Source organism: Anopheles bellator, chromosome 2 (assembly GCF_943735745.2).
Source record: "Anopheles bellator chromosome 2, idAnoBellAS_SP24_06.2, whole genome shotgun sequence".
In the NCBI taxonomy this organism is placed as follows: domain Eukaryota; kingdom Metazoa; phylum Arthropoda; class Insecta; order Diptera; family Culicidae; genus Anopheles; species Anopheles bellator.
Window position 1 is genome coordinate 59,647,826 of NC_071286.1, and position 27,414 is coordinate 59,675,239.

A 27,414-nucleotide genomic window follows, 5' to 3' on the forward strand; every position below is an offset into this window, starting at 1 on the left:
ATGCAGCTCGCATCGGCGGACGAAAACTGGCGGCAGCGCGTAATAACATAAAAATCGAATTTTCCCCGCTTCTGTTGCAGGTTTGGCCGCATCGGGCGCATCTCCCGCCGGCGCAGGCGAGCCTATCTGATTTCAAGACGGCAATCAACGCGCCGCCAGGCATCGACGAAATGCCCCATACCGGTAAGTGGAAACGATCGTTAGATTACGGCCATAATTTTCGTAGATTAAGAGCGCGCCGATTAAGACCGCGCGACCCGCTGCACGCAATCGTAAGGGCCGGAGCCGGAGTTGGAGTCGCCAGGACCGCGTAGAGTCGCCATAGAGTACCGACTCCGGACCGGTTGGTCTTGATGCGCGCGAATGCGTGTGATCGCAACGCGGCGTATCGGTTTGCGGAATGCATTTAGCGAGTATTATTGGAAAATGATCACCGGGCGGCTGCGGTGGCCAGATAACGGTTATGGTGCCTGCCAGATGGGGGCAGGACGACGAGAGATGCACCTTACACGGTACGATCACTTCTTCTTAGCATTAATCGGCCCACATCGCCACGGCGCGGCATGGCACGGTTCTGTGGTCGATTTCGATTCGGAGCGACCAATCTGCGGCGGTCGAATTGGCGGTCTAATTGAAAAGTAATACAATCGCCATTCGCCGCCAGAAGCTCTCTGCTTTCCCAAGCGTGGCCGCGAGCACGATAAAATGCAATCATAATGGTTATCGGACTCGAAGTTGCCGGACAAGATTGGCACCAGCGACCCCCGGTGAAGCTGTCGCCGAGTGTCTTGAGTAACCTTTTCGAGGCGACACGTGCAGAGCGCCAGGTCCATCTATTGTGGAGGAGCAATGTTTTACGCCGGTAGGAAATGATAAACAAACATAACGAATCCGGGGAGAGTATATGTAGGTCAGCGTGAACGTAATGTGACCACATTATGTGTCGTTTTTAGTCAAGTCAACTCATCTCTGGTCAACTATGGTAATCAGCTTCGGTACACAGTCTCAGCTCAGGAAATTCTCAGCTTCACGGGGGTTCGACAACTTCATAGAACGAGAAAGAAGGTTTTGTTTTACGATCAAACGAAAATGATTAGAACTGAACTACTTTGCTAAGAATAGGTTAAAATCTTCTAAACTATAAAAGGATGTTAACTGCATAAAGCTCGGTAAGGTAAATCGATTTATGCGTGATCTGACGTATTGGGACTTTTGAATTTAACAATAACATCACACAGACGAACATATTTTTGCGAAAAATGCGTCATATTTTCTGTGAAAACGGAATTGAATCCTCGTGAGTATTCCAACTGTTAACTGTGGCTTATTGATATGCTACCATCGGCCGAAGTAACATTTATCGGTGACAGAAATAGTTTCCACAGGGCCAAGCAATTTAGAGGACGTCGAAGAGTTGCCCAATCGTCGAAATAGCGTTTCTGATGTTGCTGAGGACTCGATATCGATTGGATCGCCTCATTTGATTTTTATTAATTAGTTGGGCACGGGTCGCAGTGAAATTTGTCTCAAAATTGCTCAAAAGTACGCTAATTTTTGCTCAAAAACCATATTCTAGTTGAGCGCAACCAGCATCCCATGACCTCCAGATCCTTTGACCTTTGACTATTTCCTATTCACCAAACTTTAATCGTAAGAGAACCAGATCGTGAAAAATATTTTTTCGATTGCTTCGAGGATTGCAAAAGACGTGAGCCATAAGTGAAACATATCTAATGAAAATTACTTTGAATGGGGAAATGTTATGTTCATAAGTGAATATAATGAATTATTCAGTGAATGAATATTATTCATTCATAAGTGTTCATAAGTGAATGAATATTATTCTATATTTTTTTACCTAACCAGTAACGGTTGTTTGTAGCTACCGATCCAGCTTATCATATGGTTTCGAGTTGTGGAACTAAAAAACTCGATTTCTGGGCCGAGCACAGATTGTGCCATCAATCACCCCTTGCGCGAGATAGCGTACAAATCAAACGCAATTATCACCCCGGGCCCAGGGCTCCGGAGGATAAATAAGTCATTATTTATCGCTGATCGGAGTCATCCGAACGGGAGCGATACAAATTAATTCCGCAAAATTCCACAACCTTTTAATAAACGGAACACGGCTTGAGCGATGAGTTGCGGCCGTGCGTGCCTGTTCGTACCATGTCGCGGGGTCCGTCCGGGATCCTGTTTTCGATGTCGGAACGGCGGAACTGCGGGGCGGGCTTGAAACGGATCCCGAAACGCTGCGAACAATATTAATGTTATTCGGCTCGCCGAAGAGCTGGTCCGTTTCGTGAGATGAGTGTTTTTTCTTCAGGACGCCGATTGGGGCATCCGAAAAGTGGTGCCCTCCAGCGATCGGCCGCAGGAGATGAGCAGCAGCAGCAGCAGCAGCATTTGAACCCATTTCATCCCTCACAAGTATCTCACAACTCCGCTACTGTGCTGTGCATAAATTAGAGCTTTTTGCCACGGACGCTCCTGAGGACGCTCGCGCAGTGCAGTAGCCGATCCCGGCTCCGGGGTGCATATGAAAAACGGGCCGAAGAATCCGGCGCAGAACCGCCAGGTCGGATGGGGCCGGAGCCGTTTTTTGCTGGCATTCCTGCAAGTCAATCCCGGTGGACCAGTTGGGGCCGCCGGTCCGACCGATCCCGGTGGCTCCCGGAGCGATCCGGTAGCGATCTGATCGATACATCCCGCAGGCCAAGCCATCGAACATGCATCGGCGGACGACTACGACGACGGAGTGTGATGTCGTTCTCGCGCTTTTCTCCGCTTTTCGTCACTTTGCCACCGCGTCCGCCACCGTGCCCGGCTCGGACGCGGAACGGAATGGAACGGGATGAAATATAAAAATTATATTTACAGATTAGTTAATTTTTTATCTGTCTCATAATACAAGTTGTAATAATTTGAGGAATTTTATGCGCAGAACGAAATCGCAATCGGTTCGAATTCTTCGTGTCCGGGCACCGGGGCCACAGATGAAATCTCGGTGGTTAGCGATACGCGGTTGATATTGGGTGCGACCATATGAGTCGCGCGGCGAGCATAGTTGGGCTAAGCGGTGGGCCGCAGAGGTCAAAAGTAGATTTTGATAAGGTTTTCTATATTATATCTGTTATCGAGCGCTGATTGATTTCGAACAATGTTCTGCTCGGCCCACTTCACTTCAGTTTTCAGTTTTCCTGATATCACTCTATGGTTAATAATTAACTATGGCCGGACTCGAATTAAGCTTCGATAGTTAAACGGCGTCTTCTATTTGACAATTACTGCCAACAATCCTGAGTGTTTAGTGGATATCTACGAGCTGGAGCTATGCTTTCATAAAAACGCTCCATTTCTTTAAATATTCAAATTATCTTTATAACGCCATTCGATTGAATCTTGAATACAAATAGCGCATACCAATGCGAAAACAAAATAAAAGTATAAACAATAATTGTAGTATTATTTAAACCATTACCATAAACATCGTCCATCTAATAGAAGTGCAATTGCAGCAGAGTATTTAGTGCAAAAACTAACTCAATGGCGGTTTGTTACGACAATAATGATCGAGAGATCCTGTTTGATTCGCCATCGGCTATGTCGACCGATTCATCAATCCGTCTCCTTGGTCTATACCTGGGTCCTTCCGTCTAAAACGATGAGCTTAATATGATCGGTGAACAAAAATCGAATGATACAGATGTTGAACTAACGTGGTTTTAACAGACTTCGAAGCATTAATTTGTCCGTCGATCGGTTCCACTCGAGCCCGTTGTGGTGGTCGTTCGCTTCCCGTCCAACATTGTCCGCTGGGAACGTAGTCCATCCGGGGCCCGGGGTCCGAGGCCGGGTGACAGTCGTCCGGTCATCCGAAACCGACACGATCGTGCAGAGTGTGTCGTGTGAGAGTGATTTCCCATCACTTTAAATTGGATGCAGTTTTTGCCGTGGTCTGGCGCAGCCTCCTCCCGGCACACTGGCCGGGTGGAGACATTATGCATTCCAGAACTCGATATAAATCAACCCTGCGCGTTGACTGGAAAGGCTGGCTTTTTTCGCCCCGGCCATCGCAACCGGAGCGAGACCATGGCCTGCCGTCAGTTTCTTTCGCGCACGTCGCAGAACTACTGTCGCAAGGAGCTGTCGCGCATCATGGCTGCGGGTGCGCAAAAGCGCAAATGATTTGCTATCTTGCGGCGGCGATTGGACCATGTTTTCGAGTCCCGTTTTTGTGTCCCGCTCCCTGCCGCGACCGTCTCCGGTGGCTTCCAGTTCGCTTGGGCGTCGTCCAGTCGTCAGTTTTCACGCGTACTCCGGAGCACTTGGGAGGGTCGGCCGCCCGACCGACGGACGTCCTTCGTGGCCCAAGTCGATCGGCCCACTGACACCTTCAGGCCGGCGAGTTGACAATTAATTGACTGAAAGAATGGATTTATGCAATCTGGGCTCGGCCGGCGAGAAAATGACGGATGGTCCTGCCCGGCGACGAGCGGACACTGCGAAGGGGCGAACGAAAAACCGTACGCCCATCAAATGACATGGTGTTGGTGTGGTTGTGTCAGTTTATGTCCAGTGCGGTGATTGAAGTGAAATTAATTCATTTTCAAACACACGCAGTTCCTGCCGGAACTCTGAGGGGCCACCAGAGGGCGCTCGTATATGGAAGGTGCCCTGCAATGCTTCGACACATCGGCAAGGTCTTCACAGTCTTTGGCGGAGAAGAATTAATTGGGCCTCGCGATCGCCTAACGAACGACGCCGGGAGTTTCTAAAAACCGCTTGTAGCATGGTTTATGCTTCAGCCGAGACGGCCACGGAACCGTAGCGTGGCGCGCGTTGGTTACGGGTAGCCCTGGCCAACTCGCGGCAGGTTGTTTTTGGGTTTTAGGATTTACTTTGCCCCCCTCCTGGCCAGAGATGAGGCTACGGGCTAACTACGCACTTGTTTTACTGCTTCATTTGCCACGTAGGCGGCGACGGCCTCCAGCATCCCCGGGGTTCACGGTTTGGTCGCACGCCGACACAGTGGCCGTGCGGGGCATCATTCGCCTAGAAAAGTGGTGTTTTCAGGTGTTGTTACCATTTTATTCTCCTAATTAAGACGATGCGGTGCGCCATGCTCGCCTAGCGGGAGATCCTTGTAAAAATTTGGGAGCCCGCGCTCGGTGAGCCGTTGGCCACTTTTATGGACTCGGGGTCCGCGGTTCAGCGGTTCCTGGAAAATGCGTCAAACGTTACGCAAGACGGTGAGCCGAGAACCGTGAACCCGGAGCCGTGGATGGACTGGGGTCCTCACGTTAACAGACCCGCAACAGAAGCCTCGTTAATCGGGAAGCTAAAAGCCACATCGTAATCACTTCCCGGGAAGCTGTAACGGGCCGGCGTAATGGGAGCGAATCGGGCGAGAAGATTGCTGGGTCCCAAACGTGTAGCTTCTCCGACGGAGCCTCCGAATCGTTGCGGTACTCTTTGCCCAGGGGGTCCATTTCCGGTGGTAGCCGCGAGATAGATTAATCGCATTTTGATGAAGAAAACACCTCATTTGTAGATAACTGGTATCTAATCAATTCCAATTAATCGTTTCGCTGTTCTTCTCGACGGACACTCGAATGCTCGTGAACCGAGCTTGAACAACATGCGTTTTGCATGTGTGGTTCTATACATTTATTTCGAAATTTGTTTCGTAAAATAAATAAATTTAAAAAATGCTGGTGCAGGACACATGAGCAATTTACAAAATGGTAACCTCTTACATTCAAAATGATGTACTAGCTACGGCCAAACCGTGGGACAATTTTACAACAAAAAATGCCATCAAATGCCTGGAAGAGTATTATCAGGGATCAGTGTTACGGGAAGAAATATCTCACTTGGTTTACAATAGTCTATCAGTAAATATCAAAATTTAATTAAAAGTATTTTTTCAGGACAGGACAACTGATTGAAGGAATTGATTCATATTATCGCACATCGACGATCATACATTCTGCGGCTTGTGCAAAAGCTAAACGGTCGTTAAATCCCGTCATTTCTTCCACTGTGTTCTTGAAGGAAAATAGAAGGTTTATGTTTAAAAGACCACTCTTGGTTATGGTCAAAATTTCTACGCAGGTACTATGCACTGAAGCAACTATAAATTTTTTGGGAATTGAAATGTTTCTACGTATGAAGCTATCGGTTGTTCAAGCGAATCACACCGTGCTAAGCTACGAAAAATATTTTTCCGATCTTACGAAGTGGCATTAAAAAGAAATCCCCCTTCTTTTCAATTCCAAGACACAGTCACCTGGTCATGTTAGGACCAGGTGACTCAGTGTTCAGCTTTATTGTCAATTTCGTCACTTATGATGTGCTACATGGAAGAACATCGAAACAGAGAGGCCGGATGTTTGCTACACGAATTCGGTTCCAAGAGGATGGGCGAACCTGGAATCCGATTGATTATTATTGGGGTCTTAATCGCAAACTTCGAGTCGCATTTTCATTGTAACATAATCCCACTAGCAGCGGCACGTGTAGCGAGTGGTGTAATTTCTGATAATGAACCTCCGGTAATAACTCCCCATCAGGTTAAGTAAACCAACTGATGATAACAATTGGTGCTAAATAATTGATCGTTTTCATCAAACAAATATCTAAACACGGGCTAATGTAGCACTTTTATGAGTTTCTGGTTTCCCGAAGTACATGATCAATTACTGGACGGGACACACGGGACGTCCGCTGGAACTGGAGACACTGGCGACGGGCTCGACAGTAAATCGATCGGAAAATCATTACGGCAAAAGGCAGATGCAACCCGATCGGCGTCACACGAAAACTGCCGTCCTCGAAGGCATCTTAGATGCGTGCTTAGACCGGGCAGGCTGTCCTGGACTACCGGCACACCCGAAACAGGCATAATCAAAATAATTGAACGCCTGCCTGCCTTAGACCGACCAAGAATCGATCGGGGCTTGGATTCTAATCTGGCCACAGCATCGTGCCACAATATGCATGCTGCAGCGCATATGCAGCTTACTGATTAGCGATGCGCAGCCCCCAAATGTGACGCTTCATTAGACCCCGGAGTGCGCTTAGACGGTAGATCCTCCGTCGGGCGCGCCCTGGGCCGTGGGCCAGAAATTATAGAGTTTGTTTGCGTGTAATCGACGGAGGAAATGCAGCATAATCATAGGGTCACGAGGCGGCGCGCCCTCGGGAAAGAGACGTCCGTTGACGCAGATCGGTCCGTGTGAATGTTTAATGTCGCTCGGGACGTCCACGTCCTCGGGGACACGTCAAAGCCCATTTCTGGCGCTACACGGTCCATGGCTGCCCGAAACTGCCCGTTCGGCAACGTTGGATTGAGGCGAATCAATTAGGCGATATAGGGTCGATTGTTATGTCCGCCGACTCCGCCGATTACGGCGCTCCAGCTTCGTTCCAGATTTAGGCGCGGCCACTCCCGCGGGGTCTTAAGAACCCGCGTCGGCGAGTGATACCTTTCCGTTAACGATCACTGATGATCTCGAAACGTTTCGGCTTCTGAATTCTCTCGGCAAGGCGGCTCGGCCATTTTGGGGACCGTCCGATATGCAGATCGGAACCCGGCGCGCCCTATTTCGGCGTCGCGCAGGGATGGGTCCTTTAATGGGTCGCCGCGCGTTTGCGAAGAGCATTTTAATTGCTCCCGAAATCGAAGACGACGGACGTACGGGGACGGCTAATTAAACCGCTAAAGTCTGCCAATTTGGTCCGCCGCTGACTGGATGTGGAGTCTTGCGCAAGGGGGTAAAAATAAAAGTCCTGCAGCCGAAACCAACCCGCCAAACTCGGGGGGGTAGTAAAACCCGGGGAAGCAGCACCAGAACCTTCGGCAAACGGCCGCCGCCCTATACACCGTTTCACAGCCAATCAGAAACGGATCGTCAGGCGCGATCGTAAGACAATCGCTGGCCTGGGGAGCGAAAAGCGATCGTAAATCGTGGGCCACTCCTGGTGGATTTTGCGTACGTTCGCGCGCGCAGTTTTCGGCACATTCGACAAGCCGCGAAGCCGTTGGGCCTCGCCGTTTAATGCTTCTTCTTGCGGGCCCGTCACTCACTGGGACATAAATTAATAGTGGCAGGCGTAAAAGTTGCTCTCACCCGCCGGAAAGCTAAAGGCTCGGGAAGGGAACGAAAAATGACAAACGGCACGGCCCGAAAACGTTAACATGAACCGTATAAACATACGTTCCAAGGTTCAGGTTTATGTCTGCGGCTGGAGAGCCACCGGAGAATGGAAGGCCGACTGAAGATGGCCGACTTTTCCGGCCGACTCTGTGGCCTTTTATGAGCCCCGATCTTTCGGCCGGACCTGGACCGGCCCTGGCCCCAACCGAAGCAGACGAGCCCCTGACCTGACCTGACCACGCGGCGGCGCAGAACCTTCGGCCACTCGGCCGGGCCAACCCAAACGGACTCCCGGTCGGACTATAAACGGAGAGTTTTATATGAAATGAATTTTAATTTCTTGCCATTTTCAACCGGAGCCCAGCTAGCCGGTGCCGGGCTGGTCTGGCGGCGCCCGGCAACGGTGGCGCTGGCCGTTGGCGCATGGCCAGATCGGCCGCCATTAGCATCGGACCACGAGTCCTCCAGCGCGATAAGCCGAGAAACGGCAGCCGCCGCGCACTTGCAATGACCATAGTCATTAATCGGATAGCGTCGGCCGCTCATCACGCGGCGCACTCATTACTCACAAACACACCAGCAAACAAATAGACACACCAGTACACGAAAAAAGTGCGACCATTTTGGGAAAACTGTGCGCTGCGTAACGCCTTTGCGTAACGCTGCCGCGAACTGGTTCTGGTTCACCGAGGTTCATTAGAATTGGCATTTCAATTGGCAACGGACCGGTGTGGCCATCGGATGCGATGATACGGATTTTTTATGCTCCATTTTTTTCTGGGCTTTGCTCAATCGACACGACTGTGGAGCGGTCACACAGGTGTCACAGCGAATCGTTAAAATTAATCAAACCAACAGGCAGTGCCTAAGTCTCCGGTTTTGTTCCACGTTGCAACCGCCATCATATGTTTGAAATATGTTCTGCAACGCAAATGGTCAATAAATTCGGGGTGAAATTCAATTCGTTGATCTCAACCTTTAAGCCTAAAGGCCTAACTCAAATAAACACGCAGTCTTTCCTGTTCAGTTGAGCCTAGTCGGATTTATTTAGGTAAATTGCAAACTTTTACATACAATTGTTTTATCTTACTACCTTGTGATGAGCAAAATTTTATTACTCATTTTTATGGTTTGAAATACACTTTATTATTTAGTATAGCCTCCCTGAACATCAATGTACTTGATCCAATGAGATTATAAACTCCATCCCTGAAGTGAGAAACTGGAAGGGCTTCAAAATACGCTTCCACAGCTGTTGTGACGTCATCATTTGGTGATAAACGCTTTTCAGTCATAATGTTTTTTTAGGTCTGAAAGTCGCTAGGAGCCAAATCCGGTGAATACGCTGGATACTGCAACAATTCGAGCATAATTTCATGGATTTTTGCTATTTTCAAATTGCTCTTGTGACAAATTGCTTGCATTGCCCTGATGAAAGAGGCTGTTTTTCTTCTGCAAACCGGCAAGTAATCCGCACAAAATTCCATTCGCATCCCAAAAAACTGATGCTAACACCTTTTTGGCCCAGTAAGTAGCGTTCCTAAAAGCGGCCTAAGTAGCGGCCTAATATTGAACGGCTTTAAGACAATTTGCAAGCTCCAAGGCTTGGTTGTAATTAAGTTCAATATGATTTATTAAATAATTAAAATATGGTTAATATTATATTACACGTCTTTTAAGCCATCAAAGGCAAAAAGAAGACATCCCTTAGTGAAATTTTGTCAGCTTACGTTTTCTAAGTCACCATCAGCCGTGTTGATAAATTTATGTGAAACCAGTTCCCATGAAATGTTTGATCTTCTCGGCTACAATGTTTCATTTGAATGATAACGGCAAATAACGGCCGCGTTCGCGGTTTAGTTGCAAAAACCCAGGACGCCGGCCATACATTCTTTGCATACTTCTTGTCATTTCGCTCGAAAACAAACCAATTCCGTGTCGCAGGCGCACCATCTTCCAGATGGTCACTTTCCAAGAGCGCGAGCGCAAACGAGAAGCAAAACCCGCCGCCCGTTGATATCCGTGTTTGTTGGCCAACCAGCCAGGATTGACCGGTTCCCAGTCCACTGCACCACCACCACCTGGCCTGGGCACGGCACTGCGTCGTCCCGTTTTTTTTTTGAGCCACGGTTTTTGTTTTGGTATTTAAAATTATTTCCTAAATGAGCCTCGGGCGTGCTCCGATTTGAGCCACGTCTTCGACCTACAAAAAAGGGCCACGAGACTCCCGATGCTGGGCGGGGAAGGAGTGCTGGAGGTGCGGAGGCGCAGCGGTTCACGCATTCCATTTGCAGGATCCCGAGACCGAGAAAGGAGGCCCGGTCCGGGTAATGAAGCCATATCGGGGCTGCTCCGTTTGCCGGTCCGATATTAAAAAGCATAAACATATTTCCCGGTTGCCGATCCGGGAGCCCCGTCCGGTCTCCATCTAGGGGGAGGCTCAGGCCCGCGCGCTCACACCGGAGAGACATCATAATTATATCCCATCAATCAATTCGCACACCACATATTTCACCCTTTCCGACGGGGCGACGGTATTTTCGATGCCCGTCCACTCGAGACTCGTTATGATCGATTTTTGAGACCTGCTTCCCGTCTTCCGCGAGTGGCCGGTTTTCCTGGCCAAGACGGCCGACACCACGTATCTGTGTCATTACGGCGGTCGCTATCGGGGGCCGCTAATTTTGTGACAGCTTTTTGTCCTCTCGGCTGCCGTCGATTAGGATTCATCGGCGGTCGCGATGTGATCGCCATCCGTGATCGCATCTGGGGCCGCAATCGCAAATCGCGTAGCTCTGGTGACTCCTACAATCGCACAGCGCCATCGCGCTCGGAGTGCGCAGTGATCTTGATCAGTGATCTCTTCTCGAAGAAGCTGGCAAGTTTCGTTTTTTTTTGTTCACCCAAAACACGTCGCGAGTCGGTCGCTTCGCGATGATGCTCATTACCGATGCTGTCATCGATGTGATCGGTGAACGCTTGGAGATGGTTAAATTTTTATCACGCTTTACGATCACGGACGCGGCCCCCGGTAGAGTGAAATGGTGAAAAAAATGTCTTTAGCGCGGTCAGTCGATATGATTTTATGCCTACCGACGGAGATGCGCTCAGAAGCGACGCGTCCCTTGGTTCGGTGTCATGTTTAATTCATTTGCTCCCAGAGCGTCACCAGCCGGCCGAGTGGCCGGACAGGTCCTCGCTTCGGTGGAGGAAGCTTCGCCGGTTTTCGGGTTTTTGCCGTCGATGGTGCGAATTTGATGAATCGCACCACATAAAATATATCGGCGACGTTTGCATAGGATTTGGCAGCAAGACGCCCGAAGGACTTAAGAAACGGAAATTGCCATTCACTGAAATAATGGTGAGCATTTTACTGTAATTAAAATTAGTTTAAAAGAACAGGTTTATAGGTTTTATTTACATTTTTTTATTTTACAATAATACAATAAGAGGTTAATAGTGTTATTAATTAAAATTAGGTAGTCAATATTATAATTTAAATAATAAATTGCTAACAGTTAACAAAACGTACTAACGGCACCTAAGAAAACTAATAAAAGGATGGGAAAGAATGGAATGAATAGAAGTCGAGAAAGAAAATTAATTTGCTAATTCAAAGAACATATTAATTTGATTCAATCACAAAATTAATTTCAATGAATTAAAACGCCGATTGATTCTTTACTTTGTAGTTTTACTCTATCATTAAGAGCATCATGCAAATTACGCCGTGCAGTTGGCTTCCCTTTTTTAAGGACACGCAGAACACTGTACGCCATATTCTAAATCAATAACAGAATCAAATCATCGGTTTGGAATGCGCTAATAAATATTCAAATTAAACGGAGCTCCAATTTTCGGTGGCATGCTGGCGCAAGGTGTGCCATCGAAGGTTCTAGTTTAGATGTCATCCACATCATCCGATTTGCATACCACCACAAGCCGGCGGTCTTATCGAGTGTTCGATTTATGCTCTCGGCGACCTGCGAAGTGTTCTCGGCGACCTGCGAATCTCTGGCTCGTGCGCTCGAGGACATACTCGCGTCTTGCGCGTTTCGCGTTGAAGATCGCGGCACGCGGCAAAGCTTTGATCGATCGCGGTTGTAATTATGGTGTCTGCAAATTTAAGTGAAAAGCACCGAAAATTCGAGCAACCGGCCACAGGTGGTGTGTTTCAAGAGTTAGTCGTTTCGTTTTGGCACAGAAACCTACATTGCCACTGTCGATGCGTCTGGTCAGCTGTGATGCACGGCACATTTCGGTTCCGTTCGTAAAGAGGTACCTCTGAGGTCTGAACCAGCGTACGATCGCGTTTCGGTTGCCGTACAGGAGTAAGTGAATTTGTTTGAACATGTAATTACACTTCATTAGGAAGTCGCGTGCCGACCATTTTACCTCTGGCTACCCAAGGAAACGGAGAACAAAGTGACGCAAATAAAATACAGAGCAGAGCCTTAGAAGGGAGTGCTCTCCTAAGCAAGAGCTCAACCGAGGAGCGAGCAGCGAGCGGAGTTCAGACCACAACATTGTACTTTAATGCTGACCTTTAAGGTACGACTGAACATGCTAAGGTTCAAACGGTGATGATGTCCTTTTCCGTTGCGCTTCAAGCGCAGTACGAAAAGTTTGTCCCGCTACACCTGGTCCTCTTCGTTAATGTGCGACAGGCAGCAGGACAATCGGAAAGCATCATGGACAATGATGATGGCTTCGCCGTGTCATTCGCCGGCGGGCCTCCGGAGGCCTTCGGGGCGCCTTCCGACGATGCCGCCGTTTCTAACCCAATTTCGGTTTGATTGAAGTAAATGCATTGCTGCCGATGGGAGGTTAGCAATTTTGTCATTAGCCCCGTGTGCAGGTGTGTCTGTTGCGCTTTTGGATTATGTTTTATTTTTTGTATCATGCTCTAGGGCGGTGTTTTCTCCCGCATCGACCACCGGTGAATGATCCGGCTGCGCTCACGTGGCCGGACAGAGAATGACTTTAATTGTTGCGCTAGGCTGTAATTAAGTTGATGCGAGGATGATGGCTTTAAAGTAGCTTCACGCAGTAATATCTGAGTGAGTGTTTTCGATACTCAGTTTGGTGCACGTTTAGTCATGTAAAATAAGGGAAAGACACCGTTCTGTTTGCACAAATTGATTGGCCATCTCGACTGGCATAACACAATGGCTTTGTGCCAATCCGAAAGAAGGGCGCTTTTTTGTGCTATTTTTGTTTGTTTTATCATTTTCATCATAACTTAATTGAATATGTGAATCAATTTCGAGCAATTTTCAGCTGCATTATGTAGATGACACGGAATGCATAACAACCTTGAATGATTTTGTATGGCTTCTAACATTATTTTCTATGAGTTTAGTAGATTGAAGATGATTTATTATATAAATTTATATATTTTCCACAAAAGTGCAGTTAACGCAGTTAATATATGTTATTATTGACGAGACGGTGTATTAACCAACGTGGTAACAAATAATATATTGTTAGCGATTGTATTAAAACTATTCTTTCATGATGACCATATTAGCTTAATTCTTAATATGGAAAATATTTTAATTTTCAAATGAAAAATCGAGCATTAACATCTTTAAAAGCAGTTGAATTTCAAACAAGCTGACAATAACCTTAATTAGTTGAACGTGGTCTCACCATTTCGAAAGAAAGTTTGTAAATTCTGTAGAGTGAAGTAAGATTAAGTAAACAATGCCGAGTGCTTGTTTGATAAAATACTATTTTAATTTTACATACTTCCTTATCACGATCGGTTTCGCTTCTTAAGTTTCTGCTGTCGTTGGTTGAATGTTGCTCCCAATGTTTGAATTCGTCTCACGAATGCAATCGTGCTGTTGCAGCATCTGGCCCGGCTTCGAGCGGACATTCCATCGGTGACATTCTTTACCCCAAACCGAAACATTTCATAACGCAATCATCATAACCTTTATGACGGGATGAAACCGGGAGGTTAATTGCACGGAACGGCCGCCGCCCGAGGTTCCGTTGATGCTTATTACGCGGCGGCAAAAGTATGTCCCGCGATCCGCGGTTTTTCGCGTGAAATTTCGTACCGTGATGTGACACTTTCGGGGCCGTTAATTGGGCCGAGTCAGCCAATTTTCCTCACCATTCTCAGCATGTCCGGATGCCGTCGGGCAGGGGCCGTTCGGCGGTCCTAATGGGCCAGAAATAAAAACCAAACCAAAATACCATTTGCCTCACGTGCCCACGTTCGATTTATGCTCCGACGGCCTATCGACCGATGGATTGTGTTTCGTGGCGCTCGCGCTTATCTTATGCTGTTTTTATGTATCACTTACCTTTTCGCTCTCTCGCTCTTCCGTTTCTTCCGTCTCGGTCCAGGCCAGGCAGGAGTCAACCAGCTGGGAGGAGTCTTCGTCAATGGCCGCCCGCTGCCGGACATCGTCCGACGGCGAATCGTGGAGCTGGCGCTGATGGGTGTCCGGCCCTGCGACATCTCCCGCCAGCTACTCGTTTCTCACGGTAAGAACCCCCTTCGAGGACTGACCGCCGGGCGGACTTAATTAAATCGATCGATTAACCATCTCTCCACTCCCGTCGGCAGGTTGCGTTTCGAAGATTCTGACCCGCTTCTACGAAACCGGATCGATACGGCCCGGCTCGATCGGTGGCAGCAAAACCAAGGTGAGTGCGCCCAAGGATAACGGCAAAAGGATAAAGGCTTCGGCCGCGGGGGCCCCTTAAGTGTATCGGAAGTGCGCCATCTTAATTATGGCCACCCAGTCCACCGAAAAGGACCTTCCTTCGAATCCTGGAGCCTGGAGGGACCGTTTCGGCCACGGCGCGCTCGAACTCGCGCGTTACACCGGCACCAATAATGAACTGTGAAGGAAGGTCCTTTCGGAGGGGTCCACCAAAAATGGATTCCTTTCCAGCCATCCTTCCGGTCGATGATGACGACGACAGCAAACGGCAAAACACTTAACTGTCAGGGGCCGCGCCGCCGGGCCAACTAATTGCGTGTCGTAAACAATTCCCGTTCCTCTCTCCGGGCGTGTCCTGTTTTGGGCCCTCGCGTGATCCGTGCACCGTTTTTCGGTACATTTGCGTATGGCTGGCCGGGGTGGGAAAAAAGGACATCGTAAAAGTGGGGCACGCAGGGCACCCCGGCGACCAAATTGAAAGCCCGATCAGGAAGGACAGATAGGTACCTCCGTCCCCCCCGAGGTTGGTGGAGATAATTATTTATAATGTGAACCAATATGTCACTGTCATATTTCGTTGGCCGGTTGGCCCGTTCCGATGCGCAGACGAGCGCGAACTCGGGCGGAAACTTCAAAACGGGCGGTCAAAGGGTCGGCCTGAACTCCATGAAAGGGGGCTCACTCACCCGGGTGGCTCACTATCTTGATGCTTCGAAATGGAACTGCCACGCCGGAAGAACCGGAAGGATTCTCAGGTCCTGTGAAATGAGTGTTGAAATATGAGCAACCACCGCCCGGGACAGGAGTTGTGCGGTTCGGGATGAGTTTTGCTCACTACTCAGCCGGTGAGCCGGAGTTTAGTAATTGCTTTTTATTGGTCATAATTTTTAAACATTGAACCGCGAGCTTTGGTGGCCTTTATTTCTGAATTTATGATTCTCATTACACGACGTGGGGTCCATTGCGGCACATTTGCGGATACTATTTATTGAAAAAGACTAGAGATTAGTGGGTTCGTGATCATGTTTCAATCGTAAATTAAGCGACCTAACGAGGATCGTGGTTTGCTGGTAGGACCTCTTCTACACGAAAGCCTAGGGAGTTGGCCTGATCATAACTTGCTACTTTTTATTGTCGTTGATCGTATCTAAAATTGCCGGGATTCTAGTAACGGATAACGCAGCATCTAATTGTCTCAAAGAGGTTTACACAATACAACGAAAAAGAGCATATTGGAAAATGGTTATTGCGTATTCAACCCATACGCAAGTAGATATTCAACATAATCTGAACCTTTTACTCTAATTCTTTATCAAGTACTAGTATTGTTTATTATGCTGTATCTACTATATCTAGTATATTTGCGGCTTTGTGCTGTCTCTTATTTAGTGATTTTTGCTGTTGGCAAACAACAAAAAGTTGATAAGTTTTTCTTTCTCTTTCTCAGTTTACCAGTAAAATTTTACTACGAATTGTTCAACAGAGGCGCTTCGTAGAGAAAAGTGCACACATTCAAACCCCTTTTTCATTACATTGGCTACATGCAATATGTTAAAATGTTAGTATATCTTCTATTGGAGTTTAACAAATTATTATTGATATTAAAACAGCCAAGGCAGGTTTAGTTATTTGCTAGTATCTAGCTGTTCCCGGCGTGCGTCGCCACGCCATTCTAATTTCTCGATTATTGGGTGTTTCACTGAAGTCCGAGTCCCGGTGACGTATCCGATCGGCTTCCCTTCTCGCTTCGCTGGATCTTGGATACATGGCAAAACTCGCTCCAGCTGAATTTGGATCAAATTGCTTGAAAACTATCTGATTTTTGTTGCAATTTACCCAAATTTTGTATGGGAGTGTTTCCCAAATGTGTTCCCTGAAGCTTCCGACGGGCTCTGATTTTCTTTCGTGTATTGCTACGAATTTTACTTTACATTCCTCCCCCATTTCTTTCAGTGGCCAATTTTTATCCAATCCCAGCGGAAATAAAGAAAATTTTAACGATGGTTTTTACGGTTGAAATAGAAAGCATTTTATTTAGAAATCGATACTGGCCGAGGGTTTTATGGAGGAACACTACAATGAATAGCCCCAGCCCCAACCCCAATGAATAGCCCCAGTCCTAGTGGACGCAGTTGACCGAGAGGCTACCGGTGGGGTCAAACAGGGCCACCACCTTGTCCTACCTGATATCCATCTTGAAGAGGTCGCGAGCGATTGCGGTCAGCAGCACCGGATCTTCGGTAAAGGTGATCTTCTCCTGCGGTGGCCGCACCCAGCTTAAACCCAGCAGCGCGGTGGAGTGCAGGTTGGCGAGGAAGCTGAACTTGTGGCGCGTCAGGATCTACGCCGACAGCCAATCCGTTAGCCATCCACCCCGTTCGGAGCCGTGCAGCCGCTGAATACTGTGAGGTTGTCGCTAATAACCGTCTCGGTGCGAGCCCACCGATTCCTGTTCCATTGTTGTGACACAGTTAGCCTCCACCAGGCCGGCAGCGCCCCTAAAAGGTTATCTCCTCCTGCGATGACCGCGTCCTGTTCGTCAAATCTATAAGCGAGCGAGTTAGCAAAGAGAAAAAAGAGAAGAGAGAAAAACATAATTTATCCTTTGCAATTACTTTTCTGTGAAAAAAATCTCTTATAAAATTATGTCCATAGAACAACAGGATGCCCTTAGGGCAAAGCTTTAAGACAACATCATTTTATCATTTTCTAATCGTTACGCTGGTTGTTGCAGGTCCCACCGCTCGGCAAATGGGGCTGGGTGCCGATTTGTTTGCATTGTTATGATTTGCTCCATCACAAACCGGCGACAAATGTGTGTCGCAGATCCGGGTGTGCCCCCAACACGCAGCTACCGGAAACATTATCCACTTATCAACCCATTATCACATCATTTGGTGTGCGGAGGCGCACTGTTTGCCCAGCACAACCATGATACGATTTTCCCGAACCATATCATGGATCGACGGACCGAGATCCACAACCCCACATAAACCCGTGGAGGGCACGCTCCTTGGGGTTCATTTTTTCGGGACAGGGTTGATTAAAGGGGCCTCTGGCTGGCAAGTAGGTGATTGATGATTGGGGCAATAATGTTGACACGGAAAACTAAGTGTATGAAAATTGGTGCTCGATTCGGGGCAGGTGAAAAGCACGAAGTCTCTTCTGGACACAGAATTTGGTTCATTTCGGCCATCACCGCTTTCGTTGTGTGGATCCTTCTAAATAAAGTGTTGCTTAAAATATTCTTTTAAATAAAGTATTGAAAACATTGCCCCTACGCTCGGGTGTGTGTGTTCCACTTTAACATATCCAGCCAAAGCCAAAACCCGGTCGATAGTGAGGCTTCCGCTTATCATTACGCTTCTGCTGAAGGGCGTGGGAACTGTAACATATTCACCAGCCGAAGCCCAAAAATAACCCACAGTAATTATAAATCACCGGAAAAGTAATCACTCATTTTCGGTGGCCGCGTTTTGTTGGTCGTTTTTCCGGCCGGGCTCCTGACGTCGCCGTGTGGCTTACCGTATCGATCGTTTAGGAACGGACTCCCCAATATGCAGCTGACGCCAGGCCAGTGTGTCGGTTGCACCGAAAGTGCATCGAATGGCCCAGATCGGACGATCGGAATCAGTGTCGACGGTGCGATCCGCTTGCAGCTGGTCCGCACTGGCTGGTCGCGTATTAATTTATGCTAATGCTATGGTGCTTTGCCTTTTCGCCGCACTTAGGTGTTCGCGGCCGTGTTCGGCCGAGCCGCCGCCGGAAGGCACATCGCCGGTGGTCGATCGTGTCTTGTTCACACCACTGTTGTTGTTCGCCACCGTGTTCGTTGCCCAGAAACCCAGTTCCAAACGGTACGTGCGGCCAGCGTTTGGGGCCCACTTTTTTGAGCCCGATTCAAACGGCCCGATAACGCGGGACTCGTAAAATTCAATTTAAATTTACTAAATCGCCGCTTCCTCTCACCCCGTCCGGGACACCGGTCGAGCCGAGGGCCGTACATGGCCGTCGGTTGGTAGATTGGTAGAGATTGTATCTCGCTGAGGCTGCGGCCGCCGGTCAGCCGGGCCCGGGTTGTATATGATTTATGTATGCGCAGGGCCTCCCAACATTGCCCGACGGCTTCCAGTTTCCGCAGCCAGCCAGTTCAGAAAGAGACAACTGGCGGTGACAAAAGTGGCCGCGGACAGCGATTCGCGGTCGGGCATTATGCTCGAGCATAACTCCTCCTTTTTTCTCGGGCCCCCACGAGACGCGTTTCGAATTTCTTCTTTCTCCGGAAGTGGTTCGCGCGGTTCGGTTCCAAATATGGGTTTCTGATTTATTCAGAGTCCGCGGGAGACGGGTTTCGAGATTGGGAGTTTGGGACAGATTCATTCATCCCGTCGGGGCCATTCATGCGGAGTCGCCTTATGCGTGGTTTCGTTCGACAGCTTTCGATTGAGAAGAAGACCAGCTGTCCACAAGTGGAGCGTTTTTTGGATTCAAAAGAGTTTTTATTATAACGAAGCACACGCAATCGGCAATCAAAGAGCATAATTTATATTTGTAGCAACAAGGATGTTAAGTAACTTACTCAAAAGTTCGGCTAAAGGGTATGGATTGAATAATAATAATTTTAATGAAAATAAGACCCGCAATTGTTGTTTCTCTTTCTGTTTCTTTTAAGTTGCTCAAACTTCAAGTTGCAATAAGGCCAAGGCTAGACTGAAGGCTATCTATTGATTAGTTTGTTTCCAACAGCTCATTTTGGAGAATTCTCTCGTAGTTTTCGTGATCCTAAGAAAAAGGACGAAAATGGAAGTATTGACTAGCTTAACTCGCTGTTGATGCATCATAAACATAGTAAAACTGTGAAGCACTTCATATAAATTAGTTCGAAAGGTTTTGATCGATGCTTTGGAAATGAAATGCTGCGTGACAAGATTTGTTTCAATATGCTCTTGAAAAGCGATCAATTTGACATTGTCGTTGACAAATTGTCGATTAATGTGAACAATGAAAGAATGTTTCGATATTGTTCTTTTAATTTTGGTGAGTTAAATAGGATCTAAATAAAATGTTTAAACTTGGCTAACAATACGAGTCCTTGAATATGGGAAAAGTGTTGAATAAGTGTCCACAGTACAGCTCTTCGAGTCACTCGCAACAATTCTGTGATGTTGGCTGAGGCACAGAAAATAGCTATTCCACGTTTCAGTCCTGGTGTGTACCTTCGTCCTTCGATTCAATGTCTCGCAATGGTTCTTCTGCCACCTTCGGCGGCCGCCGTGCCCATAAAAAGGTGCATTCGGTTCCCCGTTGGCTTAATGAAATCAATTCGATATGTTGTCGAACATCGGTGGGTGTCGCCGCAGTCCGACGATGCTCAGCGGACGGGCTCAGGTACGGTGCAAGCGATTTGATAAAATCGTTCCCCGCGCTTATGCCGATTATGGTTGGCCATTACCCGAATCAGATACCATCGCAGCGCCGTGCAATATAATGATCGGCACCCGGCAAGCTCGGGACACAATCAAGAGCTGGGCTAGCGATCAGCTGCTCGAATCTCACGCCAACGGCGAAGGTGTTAATAATCTTGTAAAATATTCATCAACCCGGACTCGCCGCACATGGTGCGCTTGCATTGCCGTCACCCACCGCCGGTCGGAACAATAAAATAATTTCCACTATTTTCCAACAAATCCTTGCAATCCTGCCGGTGGCGGCGATGGTGAGCAGAATGTTACAAAATGTCCAATCACCAGCATTCGCCGCCGAGGGCGGTAATTAATTTATTTTACGACACCAAGCCATCGAACGCTCTCTGGCCCTGATCGCGGGAGTCAGAAGACATCGTTGCACATTCCCAGACCCCAGCCAGATGGGGGCCAATAAAAAGGGCCCCGGACTTACCGGACCTCGGCCAATGTGATTGTAACCGAGCGCGACGATAACAAAACGGGCTACAATTAAAATGATTTGTACTTTCAATTTACATACATTCCTTGTTGCTGCGTTGCAATCCGAAGCATGGACGTGGACGCCAAATACGCCTGTCCACTGACTGGTCGGCGCGGCTGAGACTCGAATTATTGTTGCGTTGACCTTCTTTGATTACAGGTTGGTTACGTTTTAATATCAGTTCAGCTGCCAGTTTGCCGAAACGGCACGGGCAATACATTGTGTCGAATTGTCCTTAGCAGGATTATGGGCTGTTTTGCCATAATGTTAGGTTGGTTCGGTTGTCCGATTTAGAACCGAAGGCTTCAAGGCCTTCGGTGTGGCTGTAAATACTAGTTTTCCGGTGTCCCTTGTTCCATTCTGGTCGGTTCCTGTTTTAACTTTTATGCCCAAAATCTGCACTGGACCGAAGTTGAATCAATTTATGGCTACCATTTAATGCATAGTTTTGTGGTGCGCCGAAAGATAAAACTGTTTTAAATGAGTTCCTTTATTTAATGTTATCGCTCGAGTGACATTCCCAATGTTTATGGCCATCCGACAGACGATAAACTTCGAGTTTTTCCGCGTTGTGGACTCCTCGAAACCAAGACCCTCATCGGCTCGTCGATCACTTTTTCCCAGAAAATTCCATCAAATTCCGAGTCCGAAAACCACTTTCTAGTGCGGAATTCAGCCAAACGTGGGCCACGCCAGCTGAATTTATAGTTAAACGGCTGGAACCGAAGTGGAAAACAGTCACCCAAAATCGGGGTCCCTGCTGCTCCCGATAAGGGCTCCGATTGCGCGGCCGTGAAATGGCGTTCCCTGCGGTGGAAATGCGTTTTTAGTTGGAAATTAATTCTCCATAGCGATCAGATTGCTGCTCCTCCAGGTGTATCGTGTGAGGGCCAGTTCCAATTCTTAACTTGGACCCTCCTTGTCAGCTAAGCAAAAAAAAACTTTAGATTGCCCGTTATCGAAAGAGACCCCCCCGAGACGGCAAGGACCTTCGGGAGGGTTCCAACCGCTTTCGGTTTCAATTTTCCCGACAATAAAGCTCGCTTCGCCGCTTTGCCAATCTCGTAAAACGGAGCGATTTATAACGTCCGGCTGCGATGCGGGGTCAACGAGGTAGGACCGTAAATTCTCACCCGGTCTCGATTGGGGACTGGTGCCGTTTCGGTTCCTGCCTCGGTCCCTGGAATGTTCTTCTGGGCTGTCGACAGCTCGCCGAAAGTGGGTAGGTGCTGAGTGGTGAGATTTATAATTGGACCCTATGATTGATGCTTTCCAGTGGCCACCACCGTTCATTCGACAACAAATTAGGCAGTCAGGCCGAGGCAGAGTGGCCCAAGACCAGTTGCGGGGTCTTGCACGCGAATGCGACAAAATACGATTTATTGGTGCAATTTCGCGGTCAGTCGCGATATGGTTGCTACATGCTTATGAATTTCCATAATGGAGTGCGAATGCCAGCGCCGGAGCCAATCGGTCACCGCGCACCGAGCCACACTTCCATCCAGACCTCCGTTCCGGAGACGTTCCGGCCGGCGGGGAACTAGATTGCTAGGGTCGGATTATGGCTGATAAGCACCGCGGTGGAGCGCAAATTTATGGTGGCAATATAATAAATGACCATATACAAGAGCATGTTGCAGTTCCGATCCCGGGGGTTTACCTGGGGCAGCAGCAACTTTATGGCTGAACGAGGGGCGGAAACGCAACTCGACTTGCCAGGGATTGACACAAAACACTTTCTGCTTCTTTCGTTCCGTTCCAGCAAGTGGCGACCCCGACGGTGGTGAAGAAAATACTGCGCTTCAAGCAGGAAAATCCGGGCATGTTCGCTTGGGAAATTCGCGATCAGCTCCTCAGCCAGCGGATATGCGACCCCAACACGATACCGTCGGTCAGCTCCGTCAACCGGATTCTCAGAAACGGTGGCATGTGGACCGATGATATGACTTCGAACGGTAAGTAAGAACCACCAGGGCGGCACCAGGATGCGGTGGGGATTTATGATTCGCACCTCTTCCGCACCGGCAGGACCGGTGTTAATTTGCTTAATCCGATTCGCATTGCTATTACACCGCTACAAAGTGGCGTTGCAGTTATGCTGTACATGCACTTTAATTGCCCCCGGTGGGGCCTATCGTGACATTGTTTAGTGTTAACAAAGTTCCACAAACACGAAACAAGGCTTGCGTGCTTGGCGGGATTCTTGTCCGTTCGACGTCAGATAGATTCTTTGCGTTTCAATTGGTTTCGTTCTCTTTTCCTAGTCATTGTTTTAAATTGATTAAAGGAGGATTTTTTTTAATTTTTAGACACAATTCCTAAGGTCGAAGGTCCTACCAATACGAAGAAAAATTACTTGAAAGCTCCACAGGAGTTGTCGATAGCTCGATTCCAATGATGAATGTTGCCTCACTCATTTCCTATCAGTTCAAAGTTGCTGTCCAATGGGAACAGAACGTCATACTTATCATTCTCCTTAACTTAGAATAATAAAGTCAGGATTTGTACAATTTTTGCCGGTTGGAATACCTGGTCTCATAGGGTGATTAATTCCAACAAACTGCGGTGAAATTGTAGGGATATAATCATTTGTTTCAAGAGGCAAACAAGGATCGGATACACATTGGTACATTTGGTTTCAGTCATTCAATCTTGCCTATTTTATAAGAAATGCTGATACGACTTAGGTGTATGCCGAGTCCAAGAAATTATTGGAAAAAGGTTTCGATAAAGAGCATCATTTTGAAGAATACTTCAAGAAAAACCCCCAAAAAACACTAGTAATAAGTCTACGAAGTTGCCCCACACAGAAGGCTTCAAATAAAAATGGCCTTTAGACAGCCCTGTACACAGCAAAAGGATAGATCATCAGCAGGAGAGGACCCTTTTGAATTCTCACGATATTGACCCACGATAGCTGCGAATCGGTGAAATGACGAATCACAGTCAGTGTGATCGTTGCAGATTTTAAATCCGATTCCGAACTTGTGATAATTATCCACGAAAGGTGTGTCTGCTCTTTGACTTGTCTTTTTAATTAAGCTCGAGCCTGTCACAGGATTCGGAGTGAAAGGGCCTCTGATTGATCGATGACATCGGGCCACTGACAGCGCGTTATCATTACCGCCACCTTTTTGACACCATCCCCTCCATCATCATCATCACCATCATCATTACAGCGTATCACTTCATCTCGGAGTGCGCCGGCACTTTGACAACATTATCAACATTACGGCCACGGCTCACACCTGGCCCCGTACCATTTTGGAGCTTGATCGGCTCCAGCGAGGGGCCAGGGAAAAAAGGAAAACCCGCCAGCAGACCAAACACGACGCACGACGCTGCCAAAAGTGACAAATTTGTTGACATTAAAACACACTCATTACCGAGTGCAAGCGTTTTTGGGGCGAGTTGCTAATTAAATTTGCATAATTTATCACGCGCCGGTGCACCCCAAGTGTGGGTCCGTGGCTCCTTTTACCCGGAGCAGATGTGCCGCAGTGTCGGAACATTAACGAAGACATCATCATTTCCGCTGATCACCGTGATCAGGCTCGTGCGCCACGAGCCACGCTCGCTCGTTCCAAATCACTTACCCGCAATTGAGTGCAATTGTCGTCTGGCCGGGTCTCTCTCGGTGCGCCAGAGGGTCAGGCCGAGGCACGAGTCCTTCCCGCGCATCCTTTTGGGGTCCTTCCAGACGACCGTAATGAGCATGTGCGTAAGTGCGATGCAATCATTCAATGAGGGCGCACTTCTTGCGTTTGCTTTGGGGTCGCTTCCTTCTGCCTTTCTTGCTGCCGTGGGGCCCGTTTCTTCTTCTTCTGTCGGCTGCAATTTGATAATTACGAGACGCGGGCAATGCGAGAGTGCTTGTCAGGACACACAATCTGTCGGTGATCTGCGCCATGTTTATGCTCCGCTCCCGATGTCCGATGGGACCGCCGAGGGTCTTTATTAGCTCACTTAATCACCACCTCACGACCGCGCTGTGTAAAGGATCCGAATGAAAGGAGCACCGTCGGAAGTACGGACGCCACCAAATTGGCCCCCAGACCGGCCGTTCGTTTAGCGCCCCTTTCAGCTGTTCCGAAGGCGCGAATTTCGGCGAGCGCGCTCCTTTTCATTATGATTTTATGCAAATTTTCATCACTTTTCGCACTGGCTAAGGAAGGATAAGGATGCGTAAAAGATAAAATGACGGATCTCCCGGATCCGCCAAGGCAAGGTGTCGATTTGATTTTGGCTTTCGGTGGTCGGCCAGTTTGGTGTATTTTGCAAAGATTGGCCCCAATCAGCAAGGGCGATCGATTTGTGATGATGTTTTCGGTGAGCGGCCTTTTGAAGGGTGGATTCACACCGTTTGTCGAAAGTAACGGGCCGTTAGAAAATTGTGTTGTAATTATTGAAAAATTGTACAAAATTTGGAAATCGTTCGTTTTAAAAAATCGTAAAAATCGTTTTACGTACGACAGAGAATCAGCAAACGATTAATAAGGAACGGATTATATCCGGTGAGGGATGACCGCGTATCAATTCTGAGTTCCAGGATGAATTGTCTTCTCAAATATCGACCAGGAGCTGAAAAGTTAAATCGAGCAAGGGCGAGTTAATATCTCTTATCAAGATCAAGTCAAGATCTTAAATGCGAAAACAGCTTGAGCCGACCGTTTACGATCCTTGAATGATCGTAGCGTTTTATAATGGAGTTCAGTTGGAGTTTTATAATGGCGATCAGCGACATATCAATTTTGAAGACTACAGCACAATTTGAGAAACTTGCAGCTAAATATGGCTATGTTTTCTTTAGAAGATATAATTAAAAACAATGAACAATTCTTCTTATCAAATTGTATGAAACTGTTTTATCTAAACTCAGTAATTCGGCTCTTGAAAGCAGTTACGAACAATCCCTGAAACGTTCACTCTTTTCTTCGAAATATTGATTACATGATACCATCATTTAATTAATATTACTAAAAGTTTATGACCCCCGAAGGTGGCTCGAGGCTGTAATAAAGCTTTCCATCACTTTCAATTCGCAACAATTCGTTTTTAAAATAAAGTATTCTCTTCTCTCTATCTCTCTCTCCCTCTGCCGGTTCAGAACAAATGCTTCGAGAGTCATCCCATTCGACCGCCGCCTACATGCAGTCCAAGTCGATGGCGCACCCGCTCTACAGTCAAACGCTCGAGCAACATCAGGCCCTCCTCAGCCAGTACCGCTACAGTATGGCCGCGGTCTCTCCGGAGCACGCCACCAAGTCGGCCGGTCACCCCGTGCACAACCTCTCGCATCAGCAACAGCACCCGCACCACCACCACCACCCCCACCAACATCACCACCCATCGCAACACCAAAACCACCCGCAGCATCATCCGCACACCGTGTCCTCGTACGGCCCAGGACCTCTCAGTCAGACGGCGACGGGTTCGTTGCCCGTGCAAAGGACGGCCGCCATCAACATCATACAGCACGAGGGACTCACCATCACCAAGACCCCCGCGACCGACCTCCACCAACCCGCCATCCACCACCCGCACCACCCACCACAGTCCCTGGTCGGTGGGGTCAGTAAGCCGTCGCCTGCCGTCAGCCTGCCGGACCTGAGCTCCCCGAAGCCGGACGCCAAAAGTGAACCTTCGTCCTCCACCCGTTCCACACCCACCAGCACTCCGACGACGTCCTCGTCGGCCCCCGCCACCACCACCTCCCAGATGCCGCCCGGCTACCTGCCGAAGCACTGGATCTGGAACACGAGCCTGTTCTACGCGGCCAACCGGGGCTCCGTTCCGGTGACGTCCGGTGCCTCCGAGGCCACCTCGATGGCGGCCGCAACGGCAGCGGCGGCGGCTGCGGCAGCAGCGGCAGCGGCCGCGGCCGCTTTCCCCCACGGGTACTTCACCTACGGCAATCCTTTCGGTGCGAGCGGAGCGTTCGGGGCGCAGCTTGAGGCCGGCAGCCTTCGGAGTGATACGACCGCGTCGAATGCGTCCTCGTCGCCGGTGCAGATCACCGACGTCAACAGTGACGACTCCTCCGACAACCACGACGATTTGCGGGTAGGTCCCAGATCGGCTTTACTAAGAATCTTCCTCAGACTTTAATGGGAACTTTTTTCCGTTCTAGACCGCCATCTCGAAGAAACGAAACCCGTACTCGATCGAGGAGCTGCTCAAGAAGCCCGAGAGCAAGCGGCAGAAGATCGATGGCGTTACCATTACGCGCCTTTCGTCGCCACCGGTGAAGGGCGATGACAAGTACTACCCCTCGTCGCCGTCCTCTCCGTCGGCCTCTCCGACCAAGTCCTGCCCGTCGCCACCGATCGCGGCCCCGATCCCTCGGCGGCTATCGTCCTCGTCGTCGCCGTGCTCGGTTGGCGAGGAGTCCGAAGCGGCCAGCATCGTGTCGGCGGTCGTTCGCTCGAAGCTAAACGATACCAATAGCGAAACCAATATCAATATCGAAATTTGTGATTGAAATCCGCTCCCCGGTTAGCAGCGTTAGAAATAAGCCAGTCCACCAAATGTACAGAGAGAGCACTCAGAGCGCACCGAGAGGACCTTCGTTTCGTGGCGTTGGTGAGAGTTAAAGTTGAGTTTCTTATTTTACTATCACA

At 48.5% G+C, this 27,414-nt stretch overlaps 1 protein-coding gene across 1 annotated transcript; it reads left to right on the top strand.

Moving 5' to 3' along the window:
* Positions 1–27,275, top strand: LOC131207797 (paired box pox-neuro protein). The gene is made up of 8 exons (XM_058200427.1): positions 1–39; positions 81–183; positions 14,526–14,666; positions 14,749–14,828; positions 22,557–22,749; positions 25,902–26,074; positions 26,168–26,857; positions 26,925–27,275. Exons 1-8 carry the CDS (start codon positions 1–3, stop codon positions 27,273–27,275), a joined length of 1,770 nt encoding a protein of 589 aa, XP_058056410.1.
* The last annotated feature ends 139 nt before the right edge of the window (positions 27,276–27,414 follow it).

What these genes read in the sequence shown, in the direction of transcription:
- LOC131207797 (XM_058200427.1), top strand. Translation starts at nt 1, where the DNA reads ATGCAGCTCGCATCGGCGGACGAAAACTGGCGGCAGCGC. An exon ending in ACGAAAACTGGCGGCAGCGC is followed by an intron (nt 40 to 80) that starts GTAATAACATAA and finishes CTTCTGTTGCAG; the next exon opens with GTTTGGCCGCATCGGGCGCA. An exon ending in CCAGCTACTCGTTTCTCACG is followed by an intron (nt 14,667 to 14,748) that starts GTAAGAACCCCC and finishes TCCCGTCGGCAG; the next exon opens with GTTGCGTTTCGAAGATTCTG.